This window comes from Podarcis liolepis (assembly GCF_965112155.1).
Source record: "Podarcis liolepis genome assembly, chromosome: 8".
NCBI lineage: Eukaryota > Metazoa > Chordata > Lepidosauria > Squamata > Lacertidae > Podarcis > Podarcis liolepis.
In genome coordinates this window covers 76,087,813-76,114,824 of record NC_139560.1, presented here as the reverse complement: position 1 = coordinate 76,114,824, position 27,012 = coordinate 76,087,813, and the positions used below count along the sequence as shown (strand labels likewise).

Below are 27,012 nucleotides of genomic sequence, written 5' to 3'. Positions count from 1 at the left end.
ATTAATTAGGCCTGAGCTGGCGTAGTTGATAGCAGTGAATGAGAGGGAATTTTTAACAGGAAATGATTGACAGGGACCCTTATTCATATGACCTTTTCGGCATGAGAGCCCTTTATAGCATGGTACTTTCCCATGCAACAAAAGTAATCTTTAAAAAAAGAAAGAACATGCTGCACCATATAGAAGGAGCTCATCCTGCAACTCCTCTCCAAGCTGCTGTTGCCCATTGTGGAAACTGCAGGTCAAGTCATCCTATGCATGCTTATTCAGAAGCTAGTTCCACTGAGTCCGTGGGACTTACTCCCAAGTAAGTGCATACAGCAGGGCCGGGGATCTTTACCAGCTCAAGGGCTGCATTCTCCCCTGGTAATAATAATAATAATAATTAATAAATACCCTGCCCATCTGGCTGGGTTTCCCCAGCCACTCTGGGCAGCTCCCAACACAAGAAAACATCAAATATTAAAAACTTCCCTAAGCAGGGCTGCCTTCAGGTGTCTTCTAAAAGTCAGGTACAGTCATACCTCTGGTTGCAAATGTGATCCACGCAGGAGGCATGTTTGCAGCCTGAAGTGCCGCACCTGCGCACACGCGTGACGTGATTTGGCGCTTCTGCACATGCGAGTGACATCATTTTGTGTTTCTGCGCATGCGCAAGCGCCAGAACCCGGAAGTAACCCGTTCCGGTACTTCCGGGTTCGGCGCGATCCACAACCCGAAAACGCGCAACCTGCAGCGTTCGAAAACCAAGGTATGACTGTAGTTGTTTATTTCCTTGACATCTGATGGGAGGACGTTCCACAGGGTGGGTGCCGCCACCAAGAAGGCCCTCTGCCTGGTTCCCTGCAACCTCACTTCTCACAGGGAGGGAACCGCCAACATACGCAATGTTCTCTGAGCAATACAGGAAGGAGCAAAGCTACGGTGGTTTGCACAGCGCAAAGAAGGGACTGAACGACACTCCAAGTAGAACCAAGTGGTTGCAGAGTTTATAGGCTACACCAATGAAGCTGTAGGTAGTTCGGGGGTCACACTTTTGAAGGCGCCCCCATATAGAAAAACAGAATTTTCTCATAGAGATAGGGAGGAGGCTACTGAGATAGCTGTATAAGCGATTTCTGTGCTCAGCCCCCTTTCACTTGATTTCTTACTCCTGTTTTCATAAATATCAGCAGAACCAAAGCCGTCTATTCGAGGCAGGGTTTGAGGACAGAATGATGAAGACAGAGAAAAAAGATCTCTTGACTTTGACTTGGTGAGATTAACAGCCCTGAAACTACCGTATTTTTTGCCCCATAGGGCGCACCGGCCCATAGGGCGCACCTAGTTTTTTTGGGGGGGGGAAATAAAGAAAAAAAATTTATTTCCCCCCCAGGTGTGGGGCTGGGGCGGGGGAAGCCTGAACTTCCCCTGACCCCAGCCCCCAGAACAGGCTTCTCTCCGCAAGCCGTGGGAGGGCTCCTGCGGCTTGCGCAGAGCTACCCAAAGCCCGGGCACAACTGCTCAGCGCGGCCAGGCTTCGGGGTGCAGGCAGCTCTCTGCAAGCCGTGGGAGCCCGGCGGGAACTCCCGCGGGCTCCCAAGCCTTGCGGATAGCTTCCTGGAACCTGGAGAGCGAGAGGGGTCGGTGCGTACCAACCCCTCTCGCTCTCCAGGCTTCAGCGAAAGCCTGCATTCGTCCCATAGGACGCACACACATTTCCCCTTCATTTTTGGAGGGGGAAAAGTGCGTCCTATAATACGGTAAGTCCTAGTTCAGGATTTGTGTCCAGTAACAGTTTGGTGTTACATGCTTCATGGAATAATATGTGTTTTCAGGAAATAATAATAATAATAATAATAATAATAATAATAATAATAATAATAATAATAAATATTCTTAGTTGTTCCCCGCCCCTCTGACTGGGTTGCCCAGCACATAACATTCAGAAGCGTAGTACACACAGAGTTTCACCTTGGAGCGAAGTGTTGTGCATTCATGGTTTAGGCAACACGTTTTGAAGAGAGGGGGGGGGGAGAGAGAGAGAGAGGAAGAGATAGCTGTGAAGTAGAACATCCCAGACGTGTTGACGGGAATGTTTTAGGTCACTTGCAGAGGACTTGGGTTACTGCTCCAGGTTTCTCTCTTTCCGCACTCTTTGCCAATCAGCTGTCATCATCTGCCGGCCTTTTCCATGCCAAGTTCTGATATCGGGCAGTAATCTTGGGGGAAGAGAGAAAAGCATGGGCAGATTCCCGAGGCTGCCTGAAGTCCGCTCCTAAGGTCAATGACTAGAACATCTTTTCAAACAGGAGAACAAGGGAAATTGTGAGCGCAGAGTGTCCTATGATTTCTGTCTGCATTTCATTACTGGTTCCTAGATACAGTGGCAGAAGCGGAACATGTATGTGGCTGTTAAAAACAGCAGAAAACAAGGCTGGAGGAGTCTAAACAAGCTGTGCATACTGTTATATATTGGGTTTAACACATTTTATGTTACAAGGCAGGGACGCGGGTGGCGCTGTGGGTTAACCCACAGAGCCTAGGACTTCCCAATCAGAAGGGTGGTGGTTCGAATCCCCGTGACGGGGTGAGCTCCCGTTGTTCGGTTCCTGCTCCTGCCAACCTAGCAGTTTGAAAGCACATCAAAGTGCAAGTAGGTAAATAGGTACCGCTCCAGCGGGAAGGTAAACGGCGTTTCCATGCGCTGCTCTGGTTCTCCAGAAGCGGCTTAGTCATGCTGGCCCCATGACCTGGAAGCTGTACGCCGGCTCCCTTGGCCAATAAAGCAAGATGAGCACCGCAACCCCAGGGTCGGCCACGACTGGACCTAATGGTCAGGGGTCCCTTTACCTTTACCTTTATGTTACAAGGCACGTTCTAGCCAATCGTATAAGCATTGGTAGACGAATGTTCTAATGGCAAGTAAGCGCATGCACTTTCAACTGTCAATGGTCAGTTCTTGCTCGGCATTATTATTGTGTTGTCCAGTCAGTTCGGTTCTTGTTTTCCTAGGAGTGAGCTGTTGTCACTGACAAATGCTAAATAAACGTAGTTGAGGAACTTATACTGCCTTGGGCGTCTGACTTCTTCCGAACATTTAACACTTACCAATATGCGATGATGGATTGAGGGGGAGTCCCCATCACACTGAATTATTTCTCTCGTAGCAGCGCTGAGATGCGGGAGGGTGCATGATGTAACCAGCACCTTTCTTCTAGAATGTTGTGTTTTGAAATGCGCAATAAAAAACAAAACGTTTGACAGTTCCCCCCCCCCCCAAGCATATCATGAATCAGGCAGGAAGGAGGAAATGTTACTCTTTCTTGCTACTGATTTGCAAAGAGCCATCCAGCAAATTCATGACTAAAGTGAGACTGATGCAGTAATGCTTCGTAATCTGCAAATGAACAACATTTGACAATAACTCAAATTATTCATGCGTACGGTTTATAATAATTTGAGTTATTGTCAGTTGACATGCATATGCAGGTCATCGTTTCAATGATTCATTTGCAGTTTATGGAGCATTTCTGCATCCTTCTGCTGTGCTGAAGAAGAATTTCAGGAAACAGTGGGTATATCCGGAATCACTGTTCACGACGTCTGTTTGCGGACCACTTCGGCAGCGTTGGACGTCGTAAAACAAAGATTTATGGCTTGTTTTCACCAGATAAGAATCTGACCCATTGCTTCTTTCAGAGACTCGCATAGTCTACAAAGACTTTCAGAGACTTATAAGACTTAGGTTTATTTGGTTCTATGTTTTCAAGAGAATCCATCAAGAGTGCATATTTTGTGATTTTCAGAGATTTATAAGATTTCTGTTTATTTGGTTTTGCAGAGAGTGCATATTTCATACTGTTCAATGTTCTGTATAGATTATATAAAGAGTTTATACTGACATCTCATTGTTGTACTTGGTCATCATGTTGCCTTGGATATTACTGATAATTATTTGCAACACAGGGGTTTAATTTTTTGGTTACTTAAAGTGAGACTGAAGCAGGAATGCCTTGGCTCACAGCTTATACTCTTAACTGTGCATACCATTTCTCTCTCAAACTGGACCTTCCTCAATTGGTATGTCTCCCTTGATCGTAAGGTCGCTATAAAAGATTGCACTCCCGCTATTTTTAATGTGGTTGTTTTATTAAAATATTTGTATCCCACTTTTCTGAGGGGTCAAGTATCTCAAGAACTGGAAGGAATTTTTAATTTACAACCCACACTTCAGTAGTTAAGATTGTCAGAATAACAGGTGTGGGAAACAGTATTTTTCAGTACTGATGCTTGATTGATAGTGCAGAACAGTTTTGGGACTGTGTTCCCACCCTCCCAGATTGCTTACTGCACCCCTCCCCACCTCATCACCAAATATATCTCTGTGTAAGTATTATACAAGCAAATTCCAAACAGACTCTATGGCTGCACCTGATGCTCCCAAAATTTTCCCTACCCACTGAATTTCCTAGGCGACTCTTGTCTGAGTTCTGAGCCAGTGTGGTGTAGTGGTTAAGAGTGATAGACTCGTAATCTGGTGAACCGGGTTTGCTTCCCCGCTCCTCCACATGCAGCTGCTGGGTGACCTTGGGCCAGTCACACTTCTCTGAAGTCTCTCAGCCCCACTCAACTCACAGAGTGTTTGTTGTGGGGGAGGAAGGGAAAGGAGAATGTTGGCCGCTTTGAGACTCCTTCGAATAGTGATAAAGCGGGATATCAAATGCAAACTCTTCTTCTTCTTATCCTCCTATGATGAGGATAACATTAAATAGCTTTGAGATCTTTGGAGGAGATCCTGAATGGAAATACAGTGCATAGAAATGAGTCAAATCCCATTCACATTGGCTTAGGCTAGGGGTGGAGAATCTCAGGCCTGGGTACTGAATGTGGACCTCCAGTTCTCTCTCTGGCCCTCAGGATGCTCTTTGGGCTGCACTGCTGCTGCTCCACATCCACCTTGAGCTGTGGCGATGCCTGGATTTGAGGATCAAAAGATAAGGGTGGTGTGTGTGTGTGTGTGTGTGTGTGTGTGTGTGTGTGTGTGTGTGTAAATGCCTGACTTTTGGGTGGCTGCCCTGTGCTTTCCAAAGATAAGAGTCCCACCCATTTTCCCAACACCACTTTATGCCTTTGGCTGCGTCCACCATTGGCGTGTGTCTCAAAAGTTCCCCATGTGGGTATATGGGTGCAAATTGATTCCTTGCCCCTGGTATCATCCCCAAACGCTAAATGCCTTTCTTTGAATCTTTTCTTCCTCCTCCTCGTCTAGCTGGTCTGTCGGCAACTGGAGCGAGTGCAGCTTGACGTGTGGAGCAGGCGAGAGGTACCGCTACGTTCGTTGCATGCAGAGAATTCACTACAAGCCAGAATGGGTGTCGGATTCTCTTTGTCGATTCCCGGTCCCAACCAACAGGGAACCCTGCAACAAACAAAACTGCCCACCGACCTGGAGTGCTGGCTCCTGGTCTGAGGTAAACAAAATTCACAGGAGTTTTCGTCAAATATTAGAGCTGTTCCAACAAGTCCGCTTACCCTTTTAGGTACGGTGGCATTGCAGGCTGGCAATGCCTTGTATCACGGGATCTGGTGTGGGGGCTACAGATGATGGAGGTTCCCCTGCCGGCTGGAAGAAGCTTAGAGCTCCTCTTCACCAGCTGGGTATTTGGATCCAAGCCTGCCTACAAACTGACCAATGGCAGGCAGATTTGGAGGCAGGACTCTCCTAGTGGGTGGGCTTGAAAGGGCAGGTAGGCTCCCCTCAGGTCCACTCCCAGGATATTTAAGGTACCCTGGCCAAGCCCCAGCACAAAGAGCTCCCACTATTCACTCATGTGCTCCAGACTTCCTGTCTCCATGTGCAGTCTGATAGGTAAGGTAAAGGATCCCTGGACAGTTAAGTCCAGTCAAAGGCGACTGTGAGGTTGCGGCGCTCATCTCGCTTTCAGGCCGAGGGAGCCGGCGTTTGTCCACAGACAGCTTTCTGGGTCATGTGGCCAGCATGACTAAACTGCTTCTGGCACAACAGAACACCGTGACGGAAGCCAGAGCACATGGAAACGCCGTTTACCTTCCCACCACAGCGGTACCTATTTATCTACTTGCACTGGTGTGCTTTCGAACTGCTAGGCTGGCAAGAGCTGGGACAGAGCAATGGGAGCTCACCCCATCATGGGGATTCGAACCACCGACCTTCCGATCGGCAAGCCCAAGAGGCTCAGTGGTTTAGACCACAGCGCCACCCACGTCCCTTGCAGTCCAGTAATATGCCTCCAAGTATAAATTTGTCAGGGTGTAGTGTATAGAATGGCAGCTGCCCTGATGATTTGCTTGCAGACCTTTGACTTCATTCACATGGTGGTCCTAATGTTCTAAATCTGAGACATTTGTAAGAATAATTCTTCTTAAAATATTTTTCTAACATGCAGTTAATTTTAGCGGTGGGTTGTTTTTTTATTGAAGTGATTAATGCTCCGGAATTTTTTTTTTAAAAAAATAATAATATCCTACTAACATCTTTCATTATGTCTTGATTCCCTCCCACCCACCTGCAACTTCTGGAAAACATCAACCCCTAAATGTTTGTATTCCGTTCCATTTTCTCAGTGCTCTCGAACATGTGGGAAAGGCTGGAGGAAAAGAGTGGTTTTGTGCAAAAGCTCCAGTTCTACTCCCTGGGCTCAGGTTCTGTCCGATGCTGCCTGTGCCTCAGAACGGAAACCGAAGATGCAAGAAGCCTGCCTCCTGAAGCGATGCCAGAAACACAAGAAGATCCAGTGGTTTGTGTCCACGTGGACCGAGGTGAGAAAATGGAGAGGGCATTTCTATTCATTACAACTTCTACCCTAAACGGAATTTCAAACCTGTGCAGAATTTATTTCTAAATATGTGCGCTATAGAGCACACCGGTAAGCACATTTCTCTCTCACACACAATTATAACTTATGCAGAAAACAAGGGATTTTAAAAAATGCTATCTCGTCAGGGGTTTGCAGGGAGATTTCCACAGATCTTATCCAAGCAGAAACTGCTACTGGAAAGAAAAATAACACCTTGCCTCTCGTAACACTGTGGAAGAGCCAAGTTTTGACTGTTCATCGAGTAGCGGTTCCACACGGCGCAGATGTGCTTGCGGTATTAATCGTTTGTCTCCTTCTGCAAATGCCCAAACTGTGTATGGCAGGTTCATGCCCTTCCACAAACTGGTTTGTATGCATCAGGGAGCTTTAATAAGACACATGTACAGTGGTGCCTCGCAAGACGAAAAGAATCCGTTCTGTGAGTCTCTTCGTCTAGCGGTTTTTCCGTCTTGCGAAGCAAGCCCATTGGCGGATTAGCGCTATTAGCGGCTTTTAGCGGCTTATCGGTTTAGCAGATAAGCGGATAAGCGGCTTAGCAGCTTAGAAAAAGGGGGGGGGAGGGAAAAAACCCCGCAGGAACTCGCAAGACATTTTCGTCTTGCGAAGCAAGCCCATAGGAAATTCGTTTTGCGAAGCACCTCCAAAACGGAAAACTCTTTCGTCTAGCGAGTTTTCCGTCTTGCGAGGCATTCGTCTTGCGGGGCACCACTGTACACAGATGTTTAAGGATATACACCTGCCATTCACACCCCTGCGACCAGCAAGTTTCCTATGTAAACGATGTGAAGCTGGATCAGGCCCAAGGTCCATTAGCTGGTTTCCCACAGTAGCCAACCAGAAGCAAGTCGCAAAGGCAAATTACTGTTTTATCTGTAAGTTGCCTTGAGTCCCTTTCAGGGGAAAAGGCGGGATATAAATAAATACATCATTAGCGGCAGCAGTGCACTGTACATTGTAACTCCCTCCAGCAGTGACCAAAAGTGGTGAGTGCAGGCAGTTAGTTATGCCCAGAGCCGGCCCACTCATGAGGTGGGGTGAAGCAACTGCCTCAGGCAGCAGAAGTGCAAGAGGCGGTGCCCCTGCCCACCCCACTGATTCCGCCCCTGCCAGAGATGCAAACCAGGTAAGGGAGGTGGCAGAGTGATGCGGCACTGCTTGCTGGTCTCCCCCACCCCTGGGGCAAAGAGAGACCCGCACCAAAGCCTATGGAATTCCCCCCTTCTCCCCGAATCTTATGAGAAGTCTGATAGGAAGCTGCTGTAGGAGGACTGAGAGCAGCATCTTGCGAGGGGCGTCTCTAGGACTAAGGTGAAACTGTGAAGCTCCCTTGTCAGTCTTTTGCTATTAGGTACTGCATGTTGTTTAAGTAATCTTGTAGGTTTATGGTACAGTGGTACCTCGGGTTACATACGCTTCAGGTTACAGACGCTTCAGGTTACAGCCTCCGCTATCCCAGAAATAGTACCTCAGGTTAAGAACTTTGCTTCAGGATAAGAACAGAAATCGGCACAGTGGCAGCAGGAGGCCCCATTAGCTAAAGTGGTGCTTCAGATTAAGAACAGTTTCAGGTTAAGTACGGACCTCCAGAATGAATTAAATTCTTAACCCGAGGTACAACTGTATTGAAAAGTGGTTTTTGGCATGCTGTTGTGTTATGCTATTATTTTTGTTTTGCTATCTTATTAGGAAATATGACCGTATTTTTTCGTGTATAAGACATGTCTTAGCTGTCAACGTTTTCCCTTTTTAAAGGGAAATTCACTTATTCCGAATAGGATTCCTCACAAGAAAAGGGAAAAGTTGACAGCTATGCCCATGTATAAGACACCCCCTATTTTGGGGGCCTCCAAATTAAGAAAACACCCCACAGCACTACCCATGTATAAGACAAGCCCCAATTTCAAACCTATTTTTGGTTAAAAAACCTAGTCTTATACACGGGAAAATACGGTATATAATAATAATAATAATAATAATAATAATAATAATAATAATAATAATAATTTATTTGTACCCCGCCCATCTGGCTGGGTTTCCCCAGCCACTCTGGGCGGCTTCCATAGAAACCAAAAATACAGTAAATTATCACAGATTAAAAACTTCCCTGAACACAAAATGGTTTTTGTAATGTGTGTTTGAAATGCATTCCTGCTTCTTTGCTGTGAGTCACTTTGAGTTTGGGGTGTGTGTGTGTGTAAGTGACATACAAATGATCGAATGAATCTTGGCAAAAGTGAGGCATTCCAATGCACAATGTTTCACCCCAGAGGGGTGGTGAGTGTTTGCAAAGACTCCTTAAGGAATCTTTCTCCTTAAGGAGAAATCCTTGCAGATCCCCACCGCCCTGCCAGGTGCCAATGTCTTGGCCGCCCCTGATTATGCCATAGAATGTGGAGTGTCAGTTTGAAAATAAAAATAAAAAAAAACTGGGGAGGGGGAGGAATAGAAGATAACTTGCTTGAATGATGATCAGAAGCATTAATAATCATTGAGCAACCAATGTGGAAATATTCTTGTGCTGACTGCAGAGATGCTGTTCAGATAAAAAGCACGGTTAAGCCATATTTATAGTGTTCTGGCAAAGATGTAGGAGAGATAAGGTAAAGGGTAAAGGGACCCCTGGCCATTAGGTCCAGTCGTGGCCAACTCTGGGGTTGCGGCACTCATCTCGCTTTATTGGCCTTGGGAGCCGGCGTACAGCTGGTCACGTGGCCAGCATGACTATGCCGCTTCTGGCGAACCAGAGCAGTGCATGGAAATGCCGTTTACCTTCCCGCCCGAGTGGTACCTATTTATCTACTTGCACTTTGACGTGCTTTCGAACTGCTAGGTTAGCAGGAGCAGGGACCCAGCAACGGGAGCTCACCCCGTCATGGGGATTTGAACCGCCGACCTTCTGATCGGCAAGTCTAGGCTCAGTGGTTTACACCATAGTGCCACCCACGTCCCTATAAAAGAGATAGGGGACCTAAAATTTTAATGCTAATGCATTGTTACTGTATTCTCTTCCCTGCACCTCCTTTTCTAGTGCTCTGTGACATGTGGAAAGGGAGTGCAGAGGAGGACACTGAACTGTGCAGAAAAATATGTTTCTGGAAAATACAGAGAACTTGCTCCTAAGAAGTGTTCCCACCTTCAGAAACCAAACATAGACCTGGAAAAAGCCTGCATCCTAAACCCATGTCCCAGGCACTCTGCTTATTCACCAGTAAGTCAAGGCAGCTGGGTTTCCTCTTCTTGGTCTCAGGTAAGGATGCCACTAACTTTGAACCCGTTTTATATTTCACATTAGACCTCATCCATCATGCTTCTTTCAAACAGTGTCTCTTTTGCCCTGTGTTTATGCTGCTGGCATGGTCTTTTACTTCCTGGTCTGGTCTATGGAGAGAGCTGGCGTGTGTAGTATAGAGACTACAAATGTGCGGGAAATTGATTGATTGGCAGTCGAGGCAGATGAAAGAAAGGGCACATAGCAAAAGGGCTTTGAACCCCTCCCTCAAGTGCAATATAAATGTTGTTCATTCTTATGTGTGGATATTTTGTACCCCTTATTTATTTAGAAGCTATATAGAGTAAGGTAAGGGTAAAGGCATCCCTGACCATTAGGTCCAGTCGTGGCTGACTCTGGGGTTGCGGCGCTCATCTCGCTTTATTGGCCGAGGGAGCCGGTGTACAGCTTCCGGGTCATGTGGCCAGCATGACTAAGCTGCTTCTGGCGAACCAGAGCAGAGCATGGAAACACTGTTTACCTTCCCACCGGAGCTGTATCTATTTATCTACTTGCACTTTGACGTGCTTTCGAACTGCTAGGTTGGCAGGAGCAGGGACCGAGCAATGGGAGCTCACCCCGTCACGGGGATTCGAACCACCGACCTTCTGATCGGCAAGTCCTAGGCTCTGTGGTTTAACCCACAGCGCCAACCGAACAATTTAAAACAAATTATCAATATACAAATAAAATCTGCAAAGTTTAAAATCTGTATGTATCCCTTGTTCACTTGTCCAAAAAGGCTCACCAAAACAAAAATGTTTTAGCAGACATCTAAGATATGTGGACAGTAAACATGAAAACCATAATTCTGAAGGGAAAAGATATTCATTGGGAAATTATGGAAGAGAATGCATTTTATTTGCTTTACGAATCACTTTGGGCTGTCTCACACCAGCCGCTTATTAAGGCGTCCAATTATTTTAGTGAGATATTCAGAAAAGAACATTGAAGTGGGGCCACCTTTATTCAAAGCTAAAAGTTTGGGTGAGTCCATGTCCTGTAGAAATAAGTAGCATATTGTTGCAGATCATTATACCTAGCAATTATCAGGGAACCGTCTATGTGTTTATGACATAGAAACCAGCAAGTCCCCTGCACTTAGCACAGTTTTAGGTTACCTATTAATGGCTTGCTGGTGCTCAGTTGCTTGTAAGCATTTCCACACCATAAGCCATGCTAAGCACTTGAGAGGACTGTAAAGATACAATGGCTTGATGCCCATGGAGGTTTATTCTTGGATTGGCTGTTCCATTTGGACACCCGTATTTGAGCTGACAGTTTAAGTTTATGGAAGTTACCTTTCATCGGAAGGATGGTACTAAAAAAATAAACATTTGGTTTGGAGGAAATGACTATAACATTGCAAAAGAGTGCAGTAGCAACGGTAACATATATCATATTTTGCTCCTGGGTTCTATCTCTTTATTGCATTCTAGAATGACCATGAAATGAAGTCCAGCAGGGGCGTTGTATAGGAACGGGCATATACCGTAGATTTGTGGACTTCCACTTGGCTCTCTGGAGCAAAACAAGCACAGGAAGAGAAAGGAAATAACCCCATTCACATTTTAATGCAAATTCACCTCATTCACACTTCTTGAACCAATATGCAAACTGAAATGCAGCTAGCCTTAAAATTTTTGCAGGTTGCTGTCCAAATAATTGACTAAATACGCTTACTGTTGTTGTTGTTGTTGTTGTTGCTTCTGCTGCTGCTGTTAACTACTGTTGTTGTCATTGTTTTATTACATTTATATCTTGCCTTTCTTCGTTCATGGAACTTAAGGTAGTATATATCTAGTTCCCAGGCAGTCATCCATCCAGGCACTGACCACCAGGAAGGTGGTGTGCTTTCAGACCATACTCCTCAGACAAAGCTTTAAGGGGAAACAGCATAAAAAATGTGCACATTAATGAAAATGACATAAAATTGCATTGTGTTAAATAAAATTGGAAAAATGCATACGTTAGACAAAATTGCATATAAAAATGCATATATTGAGGAACATGTACTATGTTCAGTTTTTTCATACATACTTTTTTGGGGGGGAGGGGGGAATCACAAACTTATTCAAAAACAGAGTGATCCAAATTTAAGATTGGAAACCACAACTTGCTGAAGCCGTCTGAGCGTTTTTGCCTTTTCCCTGCCACTTTCCTCTGGAAAACCCACTCTTTAGCACTAAATCAGAACAAACATCAATCCACAAAAAACCCAATTGCAGTTTGTTCCAATTCAGTGCTAAAGGTTCCCCTGGAGGAAAGCAGTAGGGCAAACAGAGGTGTGGATAATCCCATAGTATTCCTGAGAAAATAGAAGGGAAAGCGTGTATGTTATGTACTGAGTTGACTAGGATCCAAACTGCAGCAGTCTGATTGGTCCTAGAACAATAGGATCCAAATTGCAGCAGTCTGATTGGTCCTAGAACAATAGGATTCAGAATGCAGCAGTCTGATTGGTCCAAGAACAATGCAGCAGTATGATTGGTTGGCAGGAACCACCCAATCATGTTCCAGAGATAAGTGAATCCACAACCGGATTGGCTTACAGTAGAATTCCAGAATTAACCAATCATGTGCAGCCCATTGTGTAAATAATGTATATAAGCAGATACTTTGAGGGGACATTCATTCATTCCTCCTCACCACTATGAGCTGAATATAGAGCATGAAATCACTTTGCGACTCTGAGTATATTTCAGTGTAGCTTCCTGGGAAACTTGCACTACCGGTTTTTGAGGCTGATGAATGAATTTCCAAGTTCTGGCTGGAAATTTGCATTAGGGGAAACTATGAACTATTGTACATCTTGAAAACCTATTCATCTTAAACTAAGCACCACTGAGCTCAATGATCTACACCCAAATAAGTGTTTTGGGGATCATTGGTTAGTTAGACAAATCAATTAAAACCCCTTTTTGATTGTTTTAATAGTTTTTTAAAAACAGGGAATCGTTATTTGATTTGGCAACACATTCCTTGCATACTTTTAAAGCACTCTTATACCACTTTAAGGGATGCGGGTGGCGCTGTGGGTTAAACCACTGAGCCTAGGGCTTGCCGATCAGAAGGTCGGCGGTTCGAATCCCCGCGAGGGGGTTAGCTCCTGTTGCTCAGTCCCTGCTCCTGCCAACCTAGCAGTTCGAAAGCATGTCAAAGTGCAAGTAGATAAATAGGTACCACTCCGGCGGGAAGGTAAACAGTGTTTCGGTGTGCTGCTCTGGTTGGTCAGAAGCAGCTTAGTCATACTGGCCCCATGACCTGGAAGCTGTGCGCCGGCTCCCTCGGTCAATAAAGCGAGATGAGTGCCGCAACCCCAGAGTTGGTCACGACTGGACCTAATGGTCAGGGGTCCCTTTACCTTTATACCACTTTAAACAGCCATGGCTTCCCCCTCAAAAAAACCTGGGAGCTGTAATTTGCTGCGGGGGCTGAGAGTTGTTAGGAGACCCCTGTTCCCCTCCCAGAGCTACTATTCCCAGAACGATTTAACAGTCAACCCTCCTTCCCAGAGTTCCCTGTGATTTCCAAACTGTAGCTCTTTCCCAGGTTCAGGGATGGTGGGAACTGTAGCCCAATGAGGACATCCATCACAAGGGACCAGATAAAGCAGCTGAACGTTCAGCCCTATGCCCTTTGCTTTATGTCTATTTTAACAGGTATAGGATTGGGCAGCGTGTGAAAGGCCCTAACTGCATATATGACAGTAATAATCCAAGGTAAACAGGCAGCTAGAATACTGCAGAGATCTCTTACTGGAGCAGCATTGCTAAAATTTGCAGCGATTACGCTCTTGTCTTTACTACTCTGTTTACACTTTTAAAAGGTTTGCATTCTATTAAATGTGCGGCTGGGCTCCGCTTTCCCTTACAGTGCACAACAACCTGTGGAGGAGGCATGCAAGTCAGGTCAGTTCAATGTCTAGCCAACGGGAGGTCAGCCACTGGATGTCTGCTGCACCAGAAGCCGGTCGCCTCGCAGGCCTGTAACACCAACTTCTGCCCTCTTCCTGAAAAGAAAGGTAAGTTCTGTTTCTTTTGTTGCTGTTTTTCCCAGCTTCCACTTTTGCATTTAAGGTTTGGACTCGCTGAACAGACCAACTGAGGTTAAGGGGTTGTAAGGTAAAGGTAAAGGGGACCCCTGACCATTAGGTCCAGTCATGGCCGACTCTGGGGTTGCGGCGCTCATTTCACTTTATTGGCCAAGGGAGCCGGTGTACAGCTTCTGGGTCATGTGGCCAGCATGACTAAGCCGCTTCTGGTGAACCAGAGCAGCACACAGAAACACCGTTTACCTTCCCGCCGGAGCGGTACCTATTTATCTACTTGCACTTTGACGTGCTTTCGAACTGCTAGGTTGGCAGGAGCAGGGACCGAGCAACGGGAGCTCACCCCGTCGCGCGGATTTGAACCGCCAACCTTCTGACTGGCAAGTCCTAGGCTCTGTGATTTAACCCACAGAGGGACTGACAAATCCACACCTTTCCTACATCCCTCAGCCAAGTCTTCTCTGGCAAGGTGGCAAACCTGCTTAGGAAAACAGCCTCACCTGAGAAGGAGAGCTTTGCACAGTGCTGAACTGTGCCATCCAAACCTCCATCAGCCAAGCTTTCTCAGGTGGGACTTGCCCCTGTCAGAACAGCCTCTCCACCTGTAAAGGTTTGGCTGCAGCAGTCTAGGCAATGGGGCATTCTGGCTGAAGAGAGGCGCTGCTCTCAGCATGGCTTTCTTGGGTGCCAAGGCCTCATGGCCCCAGGGCCCCCAGTTCCCTACTGATAGAAAAGATAGATAATAGATAATATTTATTACGGCCATAGGCCCATACAGGTAAAAACAACACATAAGTGACAGCTTGTGCCGTGGGGAAAAGAAAAAACAGTCGCTAAAACACCACTATAACAATAAAATACTATAAGATGGAAAGGCATGCTACGCCTTAATTAGCTTGTAGCGCTCCTTGGCGTCGCTTTTGGGAGAGGACAGCGACCAGGAACCTAGCCACTTTCAGGGTCATGTGGGAATCCTTATCCTGCAAGATTTGGGCAAGGTGGAATTTTGGTGGGGAGCCCTCTAGTTTCTGTATGATTGATCCCAACAAATTTGCCCGTGGCACATTGAACAGGGGGCAAGTGAACATAATGTGCTGGAGCGACTCCGGCGTCACCTTATCACATTCGCACGTGGCGGGGACTTGGCCCTTTGAGAATCTATGTCTCAGGACATTGGAGGGGAAAACGTTGAACCTCGCTTTGGTGAAGGCCAGTCTATGGGCAACAGTCGAAAGGGAGGAGAGGTATGATGGAACGCAATAAGTTAAAGTGATACCAATGTTCTGGGGCGAACAAACACCTCCCCCCAGCGTATAATTTTGCTGCAAGTCGATGTCATCCAGTCTTTGACGGATCAGTCTTTGAGCAGTGATTTGATCTAGTTTTAGGGAATCTGAGGGAGAGATTCCATAGCTCAGGAGTTTGGCATGAATTTTACTAGTCCAAAGGCTGGAGAATTCATCTCGCCATAAGCATTGGGCAAGGTAATGGTTTGGTAATCTATGCCACAATGATAACCAGTAATTGAAGACTTGCTTCCACAGGCAAGTTTCTAAGGATGCGATCTTCAATTCTAGTCGCATGGCTGCGTTGCTTACGCACAGGGGGAGCATTAGGAGCCGGCGTAGGAATTGGCTTTGCAGAGTCTCAAGGGGAGCAAGATCTGTCATCACGGCCCAGAGCGGGGCAGCATAAGCAAGCACTGCAACCACTTTTGCCTTGAACACCTTTAGGGCCGAGGGAACATGCAGAGCTCCATCCGAAAAGAAAAATCGGAGGAGCGCATATGACAGGGTTTTGGCCTTGTTAAGTAGGTGTTGAATTTGAGCTTTCCATCCCAAGTTGTATTGAAAAATAACTCCTAGATATTGAAATTTTAGGACTTGCTCTATTTTTGCTCCACCAAGCTTCCATTTGTATAATCTCCGGCTTCTGGAGAAGATCAGAATCTTGGACTTAGCATGGTTGATGGTTAATTGGTTGAGTTGGCAATACGTGGCAAAGATCTTCAGAGCTCTGGTTAGTCCAACACGTGTATAAGATAGAATTACCGCGTCGTCCGCATATAAAAGGAGTGGGCAGCGGTAATCCGCTAGTCTAGGCGCGTGTGTACTTGGAGATGAGTTAACTAGGGGTGCTCGCATGTCGCTGATGAAAAGGTTGAATAGGCAGGGAGCCAATATACATCCTTGGCGCACTCCCTTGTTTATTGGTATCGAATTTGTGAGGTCGCCCGCAGGAGTAAGTCTCACTCTGGCAAAGGTACCTTCGTGGAGCTGACTTATGAGCCATAAGAGTCTTCTATCAATGCCCTGTTTCGCAAGTTTCTCCCAAAGAATATTTCTAGGAACGCTGTCAAAGGCTGCCTTTAGATCTAAGAAGGCAGCACAGAGGTTGCCCCGGGGAGGGGAGGAGTACTTCCGTGCCAGATGATAAAGAATTATTGCATGATCTGTTGTAGAACGTTTAGTTCTGAACCCTGCTTGTTCGTGGCCGATCTGGTTAGTCTCATCTACCCATCGCAATAATTTAGTCAGCAAAAAGCTGGCATAAATTTTCCCTATGATCGAAAGGAGGCTGATGTTGCGGTAGTTTTCCGGCTCCGTTGGAGAACCTTTTTTAAGGATTGGTACTATAATGGCCTCCTTCCATATTTTGGGGATGAGACCGGAAGTGTTGATTGCATCGAAGGTTTTGGCCAAGATGCCGGCCCACCATTTTGGGTGTAGTTTGATGGCTTCAGCAGGGATCAAGTCGGGCCCAGGGGCTTTGCCCGGTTTCAGCTGAGCTATTAGCTTGGCTATTTCGTCAGGATCGGTGGGAGGCCAGATAGGTAGGTGGGTAAACAGATGCATCAGATGGTCGGAGGGAGCATCTGCCTGTGAGAAGCATTTCTTCAGGAACAATTCCCATGTCGGTGCAGAGATGACTGCCCTTGGGTATTTCCTCACCCTTCTGTTAATCAAAGACCAGAATTCCCTGGATCTGTGTGGTTTTGAAGCAGTGATCAAAGCCTGCCAACGATTATGTTGCCACTCACGCTTGGCGGTTTTCTGCGTGCGTTTGTAGACTTGCTTGGCTTGGGCATAACTAGCTGGCAGAGTAGATGCATCGGAGATCTTATATATATTATATATAGCACGGAGGCGCTGTCTTGCTTGTTTGCACTGAGAATTATACCAGGGGGCACCGTGAGTATACTCGATTCGATTTAAATTTTTGGGTGGTAACCTAAAGAAGGACGTAAGATCAGTCGTATGATGGTGGAAGCGCTTCAACACTATGCTATGCTCGTCTGAGGCAGAGCCTATGTTGGAATGGGGCCTGAGGATTTCTTTTTGAAAGAATTCCTGGTACCTTTGAGCCTGGGTCTCCGACCATTTGCTTCCTCTTACTTGGAGAGATTCGTTGGTTACCATCTGGGTCGCATGTCTATGAGCCTCCTGCTGCCAGTTCAGGGAAAGCTTAGCTACAAGGGGAAGATGATCACTAAATTGTACATTCTCGATCTTAAAAGTGGAAATACACTTAAGTAGATCCCTAGAGACCAACAGGTAATCGAGGACGCTGTTTGATTTAACGCTCAGGTGAGTGAAATCCCCTGGAATATCGGGGAGGCATGTGCCATTTAAGGGCACCAAATTCAAACGGATGGCCATTTGATAGAGGAGTACCCCAGCCTCATTTGCTCTGTGGTCTTTAGAAGTTCTCCTCATGATATGTTCCAGGTCGTAATTATCAAGGTTTGGGGTAACCCACCATTTGGCTTTGGTCAGCGAGTCCCAGTTCACTGCTGTGCGGGCATTAAAATCGCCACCTATAATGGCCGGGGTGTTAGGGAACTTAACATAGCATGAGAGCAAATGCTCTTCTAGCGAGCCCCATTTAGAGCCCAGTTCGAGGGAAGAACCCCCAGGAGGCAAGTAAACATTTGTAACTAGGAGCGAGATCTTTCCCCCCGTAATCAGCCCGGTAAGGGCGTAGGGAGGCAAGGCCTGTACTAGAGTAAATTTAGAATGTAGGTTGAGGGAGATGCCTATTATTAGGCCCCCTTTAGGGCGGCCTCCTTTCAGGGAGGGGCAGGCAGGGAGTTGTAGCAGCTCAAAGCCATTTAGGACAATTTTCTCTACTTCCCACGATTCTTGGAACAAGATGATATGAAACAGGTTAATAAACTCCAAGAATTCTGGCTCATGCTTTTTTCCCCTCCAGCCCGCGATGTTCCAGCTGAGGACTGATAGGGGGGAGTTCCTGTTGTGTTCAATTCGCTGTCAATTCAGGGAGAGAAGTGAGTTCTTTGGAGGCAGGGCAGACCCCACAAAAAAGTCAGTTATCTTACTTTGCATGGCAGGCACCTGCTGGAGGTGCCTGATCTTGAAGTTGGTAGTGAGGTGTTCAGACTGGGGCGACAGAACGGGTCTCCCGCTGGCTGGCCCAAGGGCGGACACTTCAGTGGGAGACTCCACAGGATTTGCTGGGACTGCCCCACCGCGAGGTCTAAAGGTCGCCGATGAAACCATTTGATTTATGTGTCCGGCCGGGTCTTCAGTCCAATCCGGGTCATTTTTTGATGTAAGTGGAACACTCCCCTGACCTGATGCTAGCGAAGGTACTGGGGATGCTTGACGTACAGGTACTGATTGTATGTCGGGTCTATGCCGCTCCGGGGAATATGAGGACTCCAGTTCCGGCATTGATGGATTGGATGGTAAGGAATTGTTTTGGTGGAAAGGACTCTGAGTTACACTCTTCGGCGGGGGACTCTTGGGGGGCGAGTCAAAATTTATCAAGAGTTGGGATGAGAGGCCAACTTGTGAGGTAGAACCTGGGTCTGCCAAGCGTCGGTGGGATTTGCCCACAAGTGGGGGAGACATGGGTTTAGGAGCTGGGCTGAGGTATGGAAGACTTCCTACTTCCTTAAAACACGACTCCGAAAAGCTGGCAAGGTTATCCTGAGAAGTGGACAGGACTTTTCCGTTCTTCTGGACATGTATGAGCTGATGATTAAGTACTTCTAGTCTATCAATTATTTCTTGCTGTTCCCTCGGTGGAAGGTCGCCAAAGGTGGCTAAAAGCTCTCTTTCCTCCGGTGGGGTCAGAGAATTACTTGCGCCGGTGGGTTCCTTTGGAGCTCGTGGGGACGTGGGGTAAGTCCAGTTTTGGTACGGAAGGATATCCTCCGAAAAAGGAGGCTCAATGTCCCGAGGTGCTCCCGACCTCTCCGACAGGGTCCGCTCCGTGTCGTTACCGGCAAGTAGAAGGGGATGGATCATGCTATCCATAAAAACTCTTGTTGGGATGATATCATACCTAGCCAAGAGTGATTTCTGCCTGATGATAGCTGAAGGGATCCTTGGAGAGTAAAACGTAAGCATCACTTTCTGTTGTCTGAGTTGCTGGTTCAAAGGTAATACTGCAATGAGATCACATTGTGTGATTTCTATGTTTAGGAGATTGCTTAGATACTTTTTGACCCCATCCAGAGTGAGCCACCTTGCTGACCCTGCCCCGATGTTTAGGCAGATTTTCTTAGGTTGCAAAGACAATGCTTGTTTCAGTGCAGGATTTGGTTTATATTTAGGGATCACACTTCCTTTTTTGGTTGAGGGTAAGGCTCTCTGGCACTTCATTTCCCCCATAACTACAGTTGGTTTAGACTTTGACCAGAGGTTATCAATTTTCTGTTCAAGGTTACATAGCTGGGAGGATAGCACATCAATCTTCTTGAATATGCAATTAAGGGTTCTGACCACAAGGTGGAGATGTTCATGGTGTTCTTGTCTTGCGCAGTCCTCGGCTCCGGCGTCCTGCACCACCCCCAGTGGGACACCCCCTCTTCCTCCGAGCTTGCCGTCCACAGTTTTAATCTGGGGTAAAAGTAATTCCTCTGGTGTTGACGTTGTTTCTGGTGACATTAGAGGGTGAAAGCGGTTCTGAGTTTTCACCCTGTAGCAGTGATCAGTGGGGACATTCCATTTGCCAGACACGGGGGGTTCGGTTTTTGATTGTTTGGCTCTTGGGGAGGGCAAAGCCTCGTCACAGTCCCTTAGGCGTTTGCCTTGGCCCATCGTTGTGAGTCTTTTAAAATAGCAGTGCTTAAAAGGTAATAAAAGGTAATAAAAGGTAGTAAAAATAGAAATACAAGCTGATGAGAGCTGGCGGAAAACCAGTGAGTCGAAGGCTGCCGGAGGATACAGTTATCTGCTCGTTAAAGCTGATTTACGATGCAGACTTTACAGATTATCAGCAATTTGAACTCCTGGCATGGGCTCCAACACCCTGGTGCAGTCTTCAGCAAGAACTTGAAAGGCTGAGAGCCGCAACACCGATTTTAGGGAGGATTCGAAATGAACTCCGGCAGATGTGTCTTACCTCATCGCCATTTCTACAGCCGCATCCCAGATCAATCCAAAGCAATCCTCCTTCGTCAAACTTAATTAAAATCTGGTATCACACCAGTGGAGAGTCCAGCAATTACTTGTCTAGCAAAATGCAAAACTTAAGTAAATAACTTACTCCAGTGGTTGTAAAATCCAAATCGGGAGAAGAGGTCGGAGAGAACTGGAAGGAGGAACCTTACACGGCGGCCATATTAGATCTAACTACTGATCCCTACTGATTAATAAACACACAGACGCAAGTATTTAGGTTTATGGGCTAAAACAGGCCACAACTTTATTGCTTACAGATGTGAGCTGTTTGGCTTAGGCATTGGGTGAAGCCAAACTATATCTTGACTCCCACCCATCTACAGGGAGTCTAACTAAGGGTAAACCATCAAAAGAGGGAGCTCTATGACTTACATCATATAGGGGCACCCCAAGAGGTCCCAGTTGGGGTCGTGACATGGCCCTAGCCCACATCCGGGCTTCGGACAGGATCCGCACACCTGGATACCCTTATCGGGGAGGGGCAGGCAGAAGCTACAACCTACTCTCCATTAAACAAAGTCCTACCCAATCCTTAACCTTACAAAGTTGCAGTGATTGCTACGAGGTAGGTGAAAACCCAGTGGCAGGTGCCAATTCGCCAAGTGGGAAAATTCCTACCCAGCCCCAACCGTAAGGCGGCTGACATTTGTCCATAGCAAGGTCTTGTCATACAAAAGCTGGAAAAGAGCAAAATTACAACAAAAATTACAAACATCGAATCCAAAATAAAACAGTGCAAACAAGAAAAGAAAACAGAAGAGAAAAAAGAACACAAAAAAAACAAAAAAACACATCTACAAATAAAACCATATCATCATTCTAATATAATCATTAGATACATATACACATATTGACTTCCTTCCTTTTTTCTAAGACCTCAAAATTTTTACTCTTTCTAAGTTGTTGTGTCTAATATAGATTACCTCTATCTTTATACTTTTTATACCATTTTTCTCTTTCTTTAACCCTGCAAAACTTCATTCATTACATACCGATATGTTTACTCCAGAACAATGTTTTTTCATATACTCTTTAGCACATCCCCATTCTTTTAATAATTTTTGGTCTGATTGTCCCCTTATGAATGCTGTGAGTCTTGCCAGATTTATATATTCACAAAATTTTCGTTGTGATTTTGCACTGAAATTAAAAAATAAAATAAATAAAAACAAAAGCTGAGAAAGAGGGCGGGTGGGTTGGGAGATCTGGTGAGGAGGCGAGAGAGGGAAGCCCCCTGGCTGCGCCACAGTTTAAAATGCCCACAGCCATAACGCACCCAGGGGTTGGCGCAAGGGGAGCATCAAGGGGAGATGACCGCGAGAGCCTGGATGCCCGGACACAATGCCGCCCATTACAAAAGGTGATCAGTCTTATTGACATTTTCTTCATCAGTCGTGTCATGAGTTGGAACACTTAGAAAACGCACTGGGGTTACATATAAAAGCACATGTGAACACTGACCCACTACAATTAGGTTTCCCGCAACTTGGACCCAGCCTCCTTCTGCTTCCACAACCCATTTTACAAATGTAAGGTATAGGTAAAGGGACCCCTGACCATTAGGTCCAGTCATGGACGACTCTGGGGTTGTGGTGATCATCTTGCTTTACTGGCCGAGGGAGCCGGTGTACAGCTTCTGGGTTATGTGGCCAGCATGACTAAGCCGCTTCTGGCGAACCAGAGCAGCGCACGGAAATGCCCTTTACCTTCCCGCCAGAGTGGTACCTATTTATCTACTTGCACTTTGACGTGCTTTCGAACTGCTAGGTTGGCAGGAGCAGGGACCGAGCAACGGGAGCTCACCCCGTTGCGGGGATTCGAACCGCCGACCTTCTGATCAGCAGGTCTTAGGCTCTGTGGTTTAACCCACAGCGCCACCTGCGTCCTTATTTTACAAATGTCCCATCCCATGAATCAAATGGTGATTCAGCCTCATCTTGCTGCTTCAGGCAAACTGTTATCCCTTATTTTACTTGCACGTTTGCTCCATTAAATTTGCACTCATCCTTTTAAAGAAAAAGGCAAGGCGATTGTTAAAAACATCTTTTAAATAAAAAAAAAATGCTTTTGGTGGGGAGGGGAGAAGTCAGTTAGTTAGATCCAGGTGTGCCAAGTAAGGTGGCCGGAGGACCAGGGCCCCCAGAACATTTTCAATAAAGGGGCCGGGCCCCTCAAAGTTCTGCAACAGATGTGCATGCTTGCTGCAGGCTGTGCACACGACACATCAGGTGCCCCATGGCGTGCATGCAGGGGGGCAAGGCAGCGCACATGGTGATGTCACTATTTCTGAACTATGCAGCGCTGTGCAGAGCAACAGCTGTGAAGAAGAAAGAAAATGATGTCATGTCACAGTAACACAAGATTAAAGGTAAAGGGACCCCTGACAATTAAGTCCAGTCGCAAACGACTCTGGGGTTGCGGCTCTCATCTCGCTTTATAGGCCGAGGGAGCCGGCATTTGTCTGCTTCCGTCACGTGGCCAGCATGCCTAAGCTGCTTCTGGCAAAACCAGAGCAGTGCACAGAAAGCCATTAACCTTCCCGCCGGAGCAGTACCTATTTATCTACTTGCACTTTGACGTGCTTTCAAACTGCTAGGTTGGCAGGAGCAGGGACCGAGCAACGGGAGCTCACCCCGTCCCAGGGTTCGAACCGCCGACCTTCTGATCGGCAAGTCCTAGGCTCTGTGGTTTAACCCACAGCGCCACCCTGCTGTAGAATCACACTAATCTTGTGTTCTCCTGCCAACCTAGTGGTTCGAAAGCATGCAGTGCAAGTAGATAAATAGGTACCACTCCGGTGGGAACGTAAACGGCATTTCCGTGCGCTGCTCTGGTTTTCCAGAAGCAGCTTAGTCATGCTGGCCACATGACCCGGAAGCTGTACGCCGGCTCCCTCGGCCAATAAAGCGAGATGAGCGCCGCAACCCCAGAGTCGGCCATGACTGGACCTAATGGTCAGGGGTCCTTTACAGCGGGCTCGCCGCCAATAATATACTGTACATTGGTACCTCGGTTAAGAACTTAATTCGTTCTGGAGGTCTGTTCTTAACCTGAAACTGTTCTTAACCTGAAGCACCACTTTAGCTAATGGGGCCTCCTGCTGCTGCCGCGCCGCCGCTGCACGATTTCTGTTCTCATCCTGAAGCAAAGTTCTTAACCTGAGGTAATATTTCTGGGTTAGCGGAGTCTGTAACCTGAAGCGTATGTAACCCAAGGTACCACTGTATATGTCTGGGTTCACCCTGTTTCTTTCAACCATTAGTAGTGCCATATTGTCTTAAGTCTTCTTTCTCTCTCTTGACACTTCTCGTTTCAGATACCTTCTGTAAGGATTACTTTAACTGGTGCCACTTGGTTCCCCAGCACGGCGTTTGTAACCATAGTTTCTACGGGAAGCAATGCTGCAGGTCTTGTGTAAACTCAAATTTGTAAGGGAGACTTGCTCCTCAGGCAAAAAGCGTAGCTTTTGAGTGCAAACCTTGCTGCGCCTTCAAACCCGGAACTGTGATTGCTGAACACATGATTCTCAAGAGTGACTTCAATTTGCTCTGAAGCCTACTTTAATTATTCAATGAGCCTGGACACAAAATGTAGTCAATAGCTACCTGGATGAGTGAGGTGTCTCAAATATTTTTCAGTACTGTATTCTGAAGTGACCCCCCACCCCACTACAGTTTTGGGGTAAGCATCCTGTTCTTAAGACGAATGGAGGGAAGGGGTTTTAATGAATAGGGGTGTTTTCTGCGTTTGAATTGGTCCTTCAGACCCTGGCGTCTTCTTTTGAGACGACACCGAAGAGTTGCCTGGAGCATGGACATCTGAAGCCGGCAACAGAGAAGTCCGTCCTAAGGGAGGACTTTGGTGCTTTTGACCACCCCTTTGGGCACCATCTACCAGGGAGTTCTCTTGCACGAACCCCACCAAAATCTGTGGCGGCTGTGCAAAGAGCTCAGAAGCGTTTCCACGGGGCTTATTGTGCGGGGACAGCTTTGCACTGGATTGCGTCCAAGATATTTATTGCATTTTACCAGTGTTCTTGCACAGACCCCGGCCAACTCCACGGGACCTTGTGTAGGAGAACTCCCAGGTGAGTGTCGCTGCTCACCTGCAGCTTTGTGCCTCATGCCCTAGTGGCAGAATCTATAAACGCCCTATTTAAATGAAGACTGGAACTGATTACAGCAGTTGAAACATACTTGAGGCTCTTTGGCCAATAAATAAACCTGAAACTGCTTTAGTTATAGATCTGTAGCTTTTAATGGATGAGAGAATCTGAGGGGGAGGGCAGGCAAGGACAAGCCTCAGGGGTGCCCTTTCTCTCGACATTTGCCAGATAATAAGATCCTTTATATTTGTTGTTTTCAAATGAGCGATCTTATTTAAATGTCCCTGTTTTATGCTGTACTGCTAAGTGTAAAAAGAGTGTTCTGCCATCAGTGTTACTTAAATGGCTGGTTATACCAAAACTATGTTTGCATTTAAACATAAGGTACTACTACCATGTTAGATTCCAGCACCATAGTAACATATTAAGCCTAGGAAAATGTTTTTCTTTTTTGCAATGTAATACTATTCAGGGCAACTGGAACATGTTTTGCAAGTTTAGAAGCTGCACGGAATGCTGACATCAGAGCTGTGTATATTCTGCAATTCCACAGATCAGAAATGCATATATATGTGTGTTACTGAGCATGGAATGCCAATTCCAGAGTATCTTTGATTTCATTAAACAAGTTTCTAGCTCTCATGGCTGCCAAGATACATTGCAGTGCAATCATTTGTATGTCGACTTGAAAGCAAATTCTAATGAGCTCAAAGAGGCTTATGCCCAGGTAAGTTTATATAAGATTGCAGTGTGGGGGCAATGCTTGCCAAAGCCTCAGATTTCAGAGCAATTGCTCAACAACATTTCTGCTGTTGTGATAGGGCTTCAGTTGCAAAAGAAGAATAAATTTTGCAAAATATGTAAAAATGCACGTTTGTATTGTTTGCAAAATTGATGGAGAACACAGAATTTGACTTTTTTGGTGCTGAATTTTTCACTGTTGGAAATGCAGTGTGCAAAGCCCTGAGTAAAATGTAAACTGCAATTACAGCATTGTTGCTTCCTCAAGATTTTCCGGTGCTGTCACTCCAAATGGAAATCTGAATATTTATGTTATCTGAAGTTTAATAAAAAAATTATTTGTTTCTTTAATGTCTCGTCTCAAAAGTAATTTCAGATCCTGCTTCCGATGTCCAGTCCGTTGTAAACTTTTATTGCATCCATTTCTTGCTACATTTATTAAATCAGTTAGCAGCTAGCAGTCCCACGGCCAATAAGTTTTTTTAAAAAAAGAAAATTTGGGCATGAGGTTTTCAAACCTGTTTTCAGACTCAGCAAAAAAAAAACCCATGCATATGCTTTAAGAAGCATTTGCTGAGATGGTGGGCTAGCAATGACATTTTATAGAGATCTCTTAGGAGCTCCCGTTAGACCAATGCACAGATTGTGGTGAGCATTATATATGACTAAGTTTGCCAAACATTTCAAGAATGGATGTGTAAATCTCCTTTATTAAAACAACAACAAAAACAAGATAAATCTTCCAAGTCTGACCACATGTTACATCAAACCTCAGCATTATTTAGAGAGTGTCTGAATGACTTTGCTTCAGACTGGTTGGACGTCTCTCATATTATCCGTATTACAGAAGTTCTTCCTTTTGAATAGGAAGGCTTAGTGATCCTTTCCTATGCTTTTCTCCTCCTACTGAATGGGAAATAACTACAGCCTGTGCTACTGGCTGCAGGATTTAACTTTTCAAGGATCTCAAACAGGATTCAATAAAAAGAGGAGCAGGCCTCTAAGGACTAATGGTTGCAAATATAATTCTAGAAAGTTAATGGGCAGTGTTGGGCGATGGAAGAGTTACTGAATAGAATTTCCAGAGAGCAGAACTTCAACACTTGCCCTGCCCCATAACCAACAGAATCAGAATAAATCTTACAGAGAAAACCCCAAAATAAATCATGCAAAACAAGAAGAACTACTACTACTACTACTACTACCACTACTTTATTTATGCCCTGCCCAACTGGCTGGGTTTTCCCAGCCACTCTGGCCAGCTTACAGCGTATCTTAAAACATCAAGCATTAAGAACGTCCCAAAACAGGGCTGCATTCAGATGTCTTCTAAAAGTTGTGTAATTCTTTATCTCCTTGACATCTGAAGGAAGGCGTTCCACAGGGAGGGCACCACTACCGAGAAGGCCTTCTGCCTGGTTTCCCTGTAACTTCACTTTTCGCAGTAAGGGAACCAGCAGAAGACCCTCAAAGGAGGACCTCAGTGTCTGGGCAGAACAATGGGGGTGGAGAGACTCCTTCAGGTATACTGGGCTGATGCCTTTGGGGGCTTTAAAGGTCATCACCAACACTTTGGA

The 27,012-nt window shown here is 46.1% G+C and overlaps 1 protein-coding gene across 2 annotated transcripts in view; it reads left to right on the top strand.

The window, feature by feature from the left end:
• ADAMTS16 (ADAM metallopeptidase with thrombospondin type 1 motif 16) overlaps positions 1-25,786 on the top strand; it is a 92,097-nt gene extending 66,311 nt beyond the window's left edge. For both annotated transcript variants that reach the window (XM_083519054.1, XM_083519055.1), the window contains 5 exons: positions 5,252-5,453; positions 6,586-6,780; positions 9,868-10,086; positions 13,984-14,131; positions 23,906-25,786. In XM_083519054.1, the coding sequence (XP_083375180.1) occupies positions 5,252-5,453; positions 6,586-6,780; positions 9,868-10,086; positions 13,984-14,131; positions 23,906-24,021 (880 nt within the window). In that variant the 3' untranslated portion in view covers positions 24,022-25,786. The remainder of the gene's footprint in view (positions 1-5,251; positions 5,454-6,585; positions 6,781-9,867; positions 10,087-13,983; positions 14,132-23,905) is intronic.
• Positions 25,787-27,012: the final 1,226 nt, after the last annotated feature.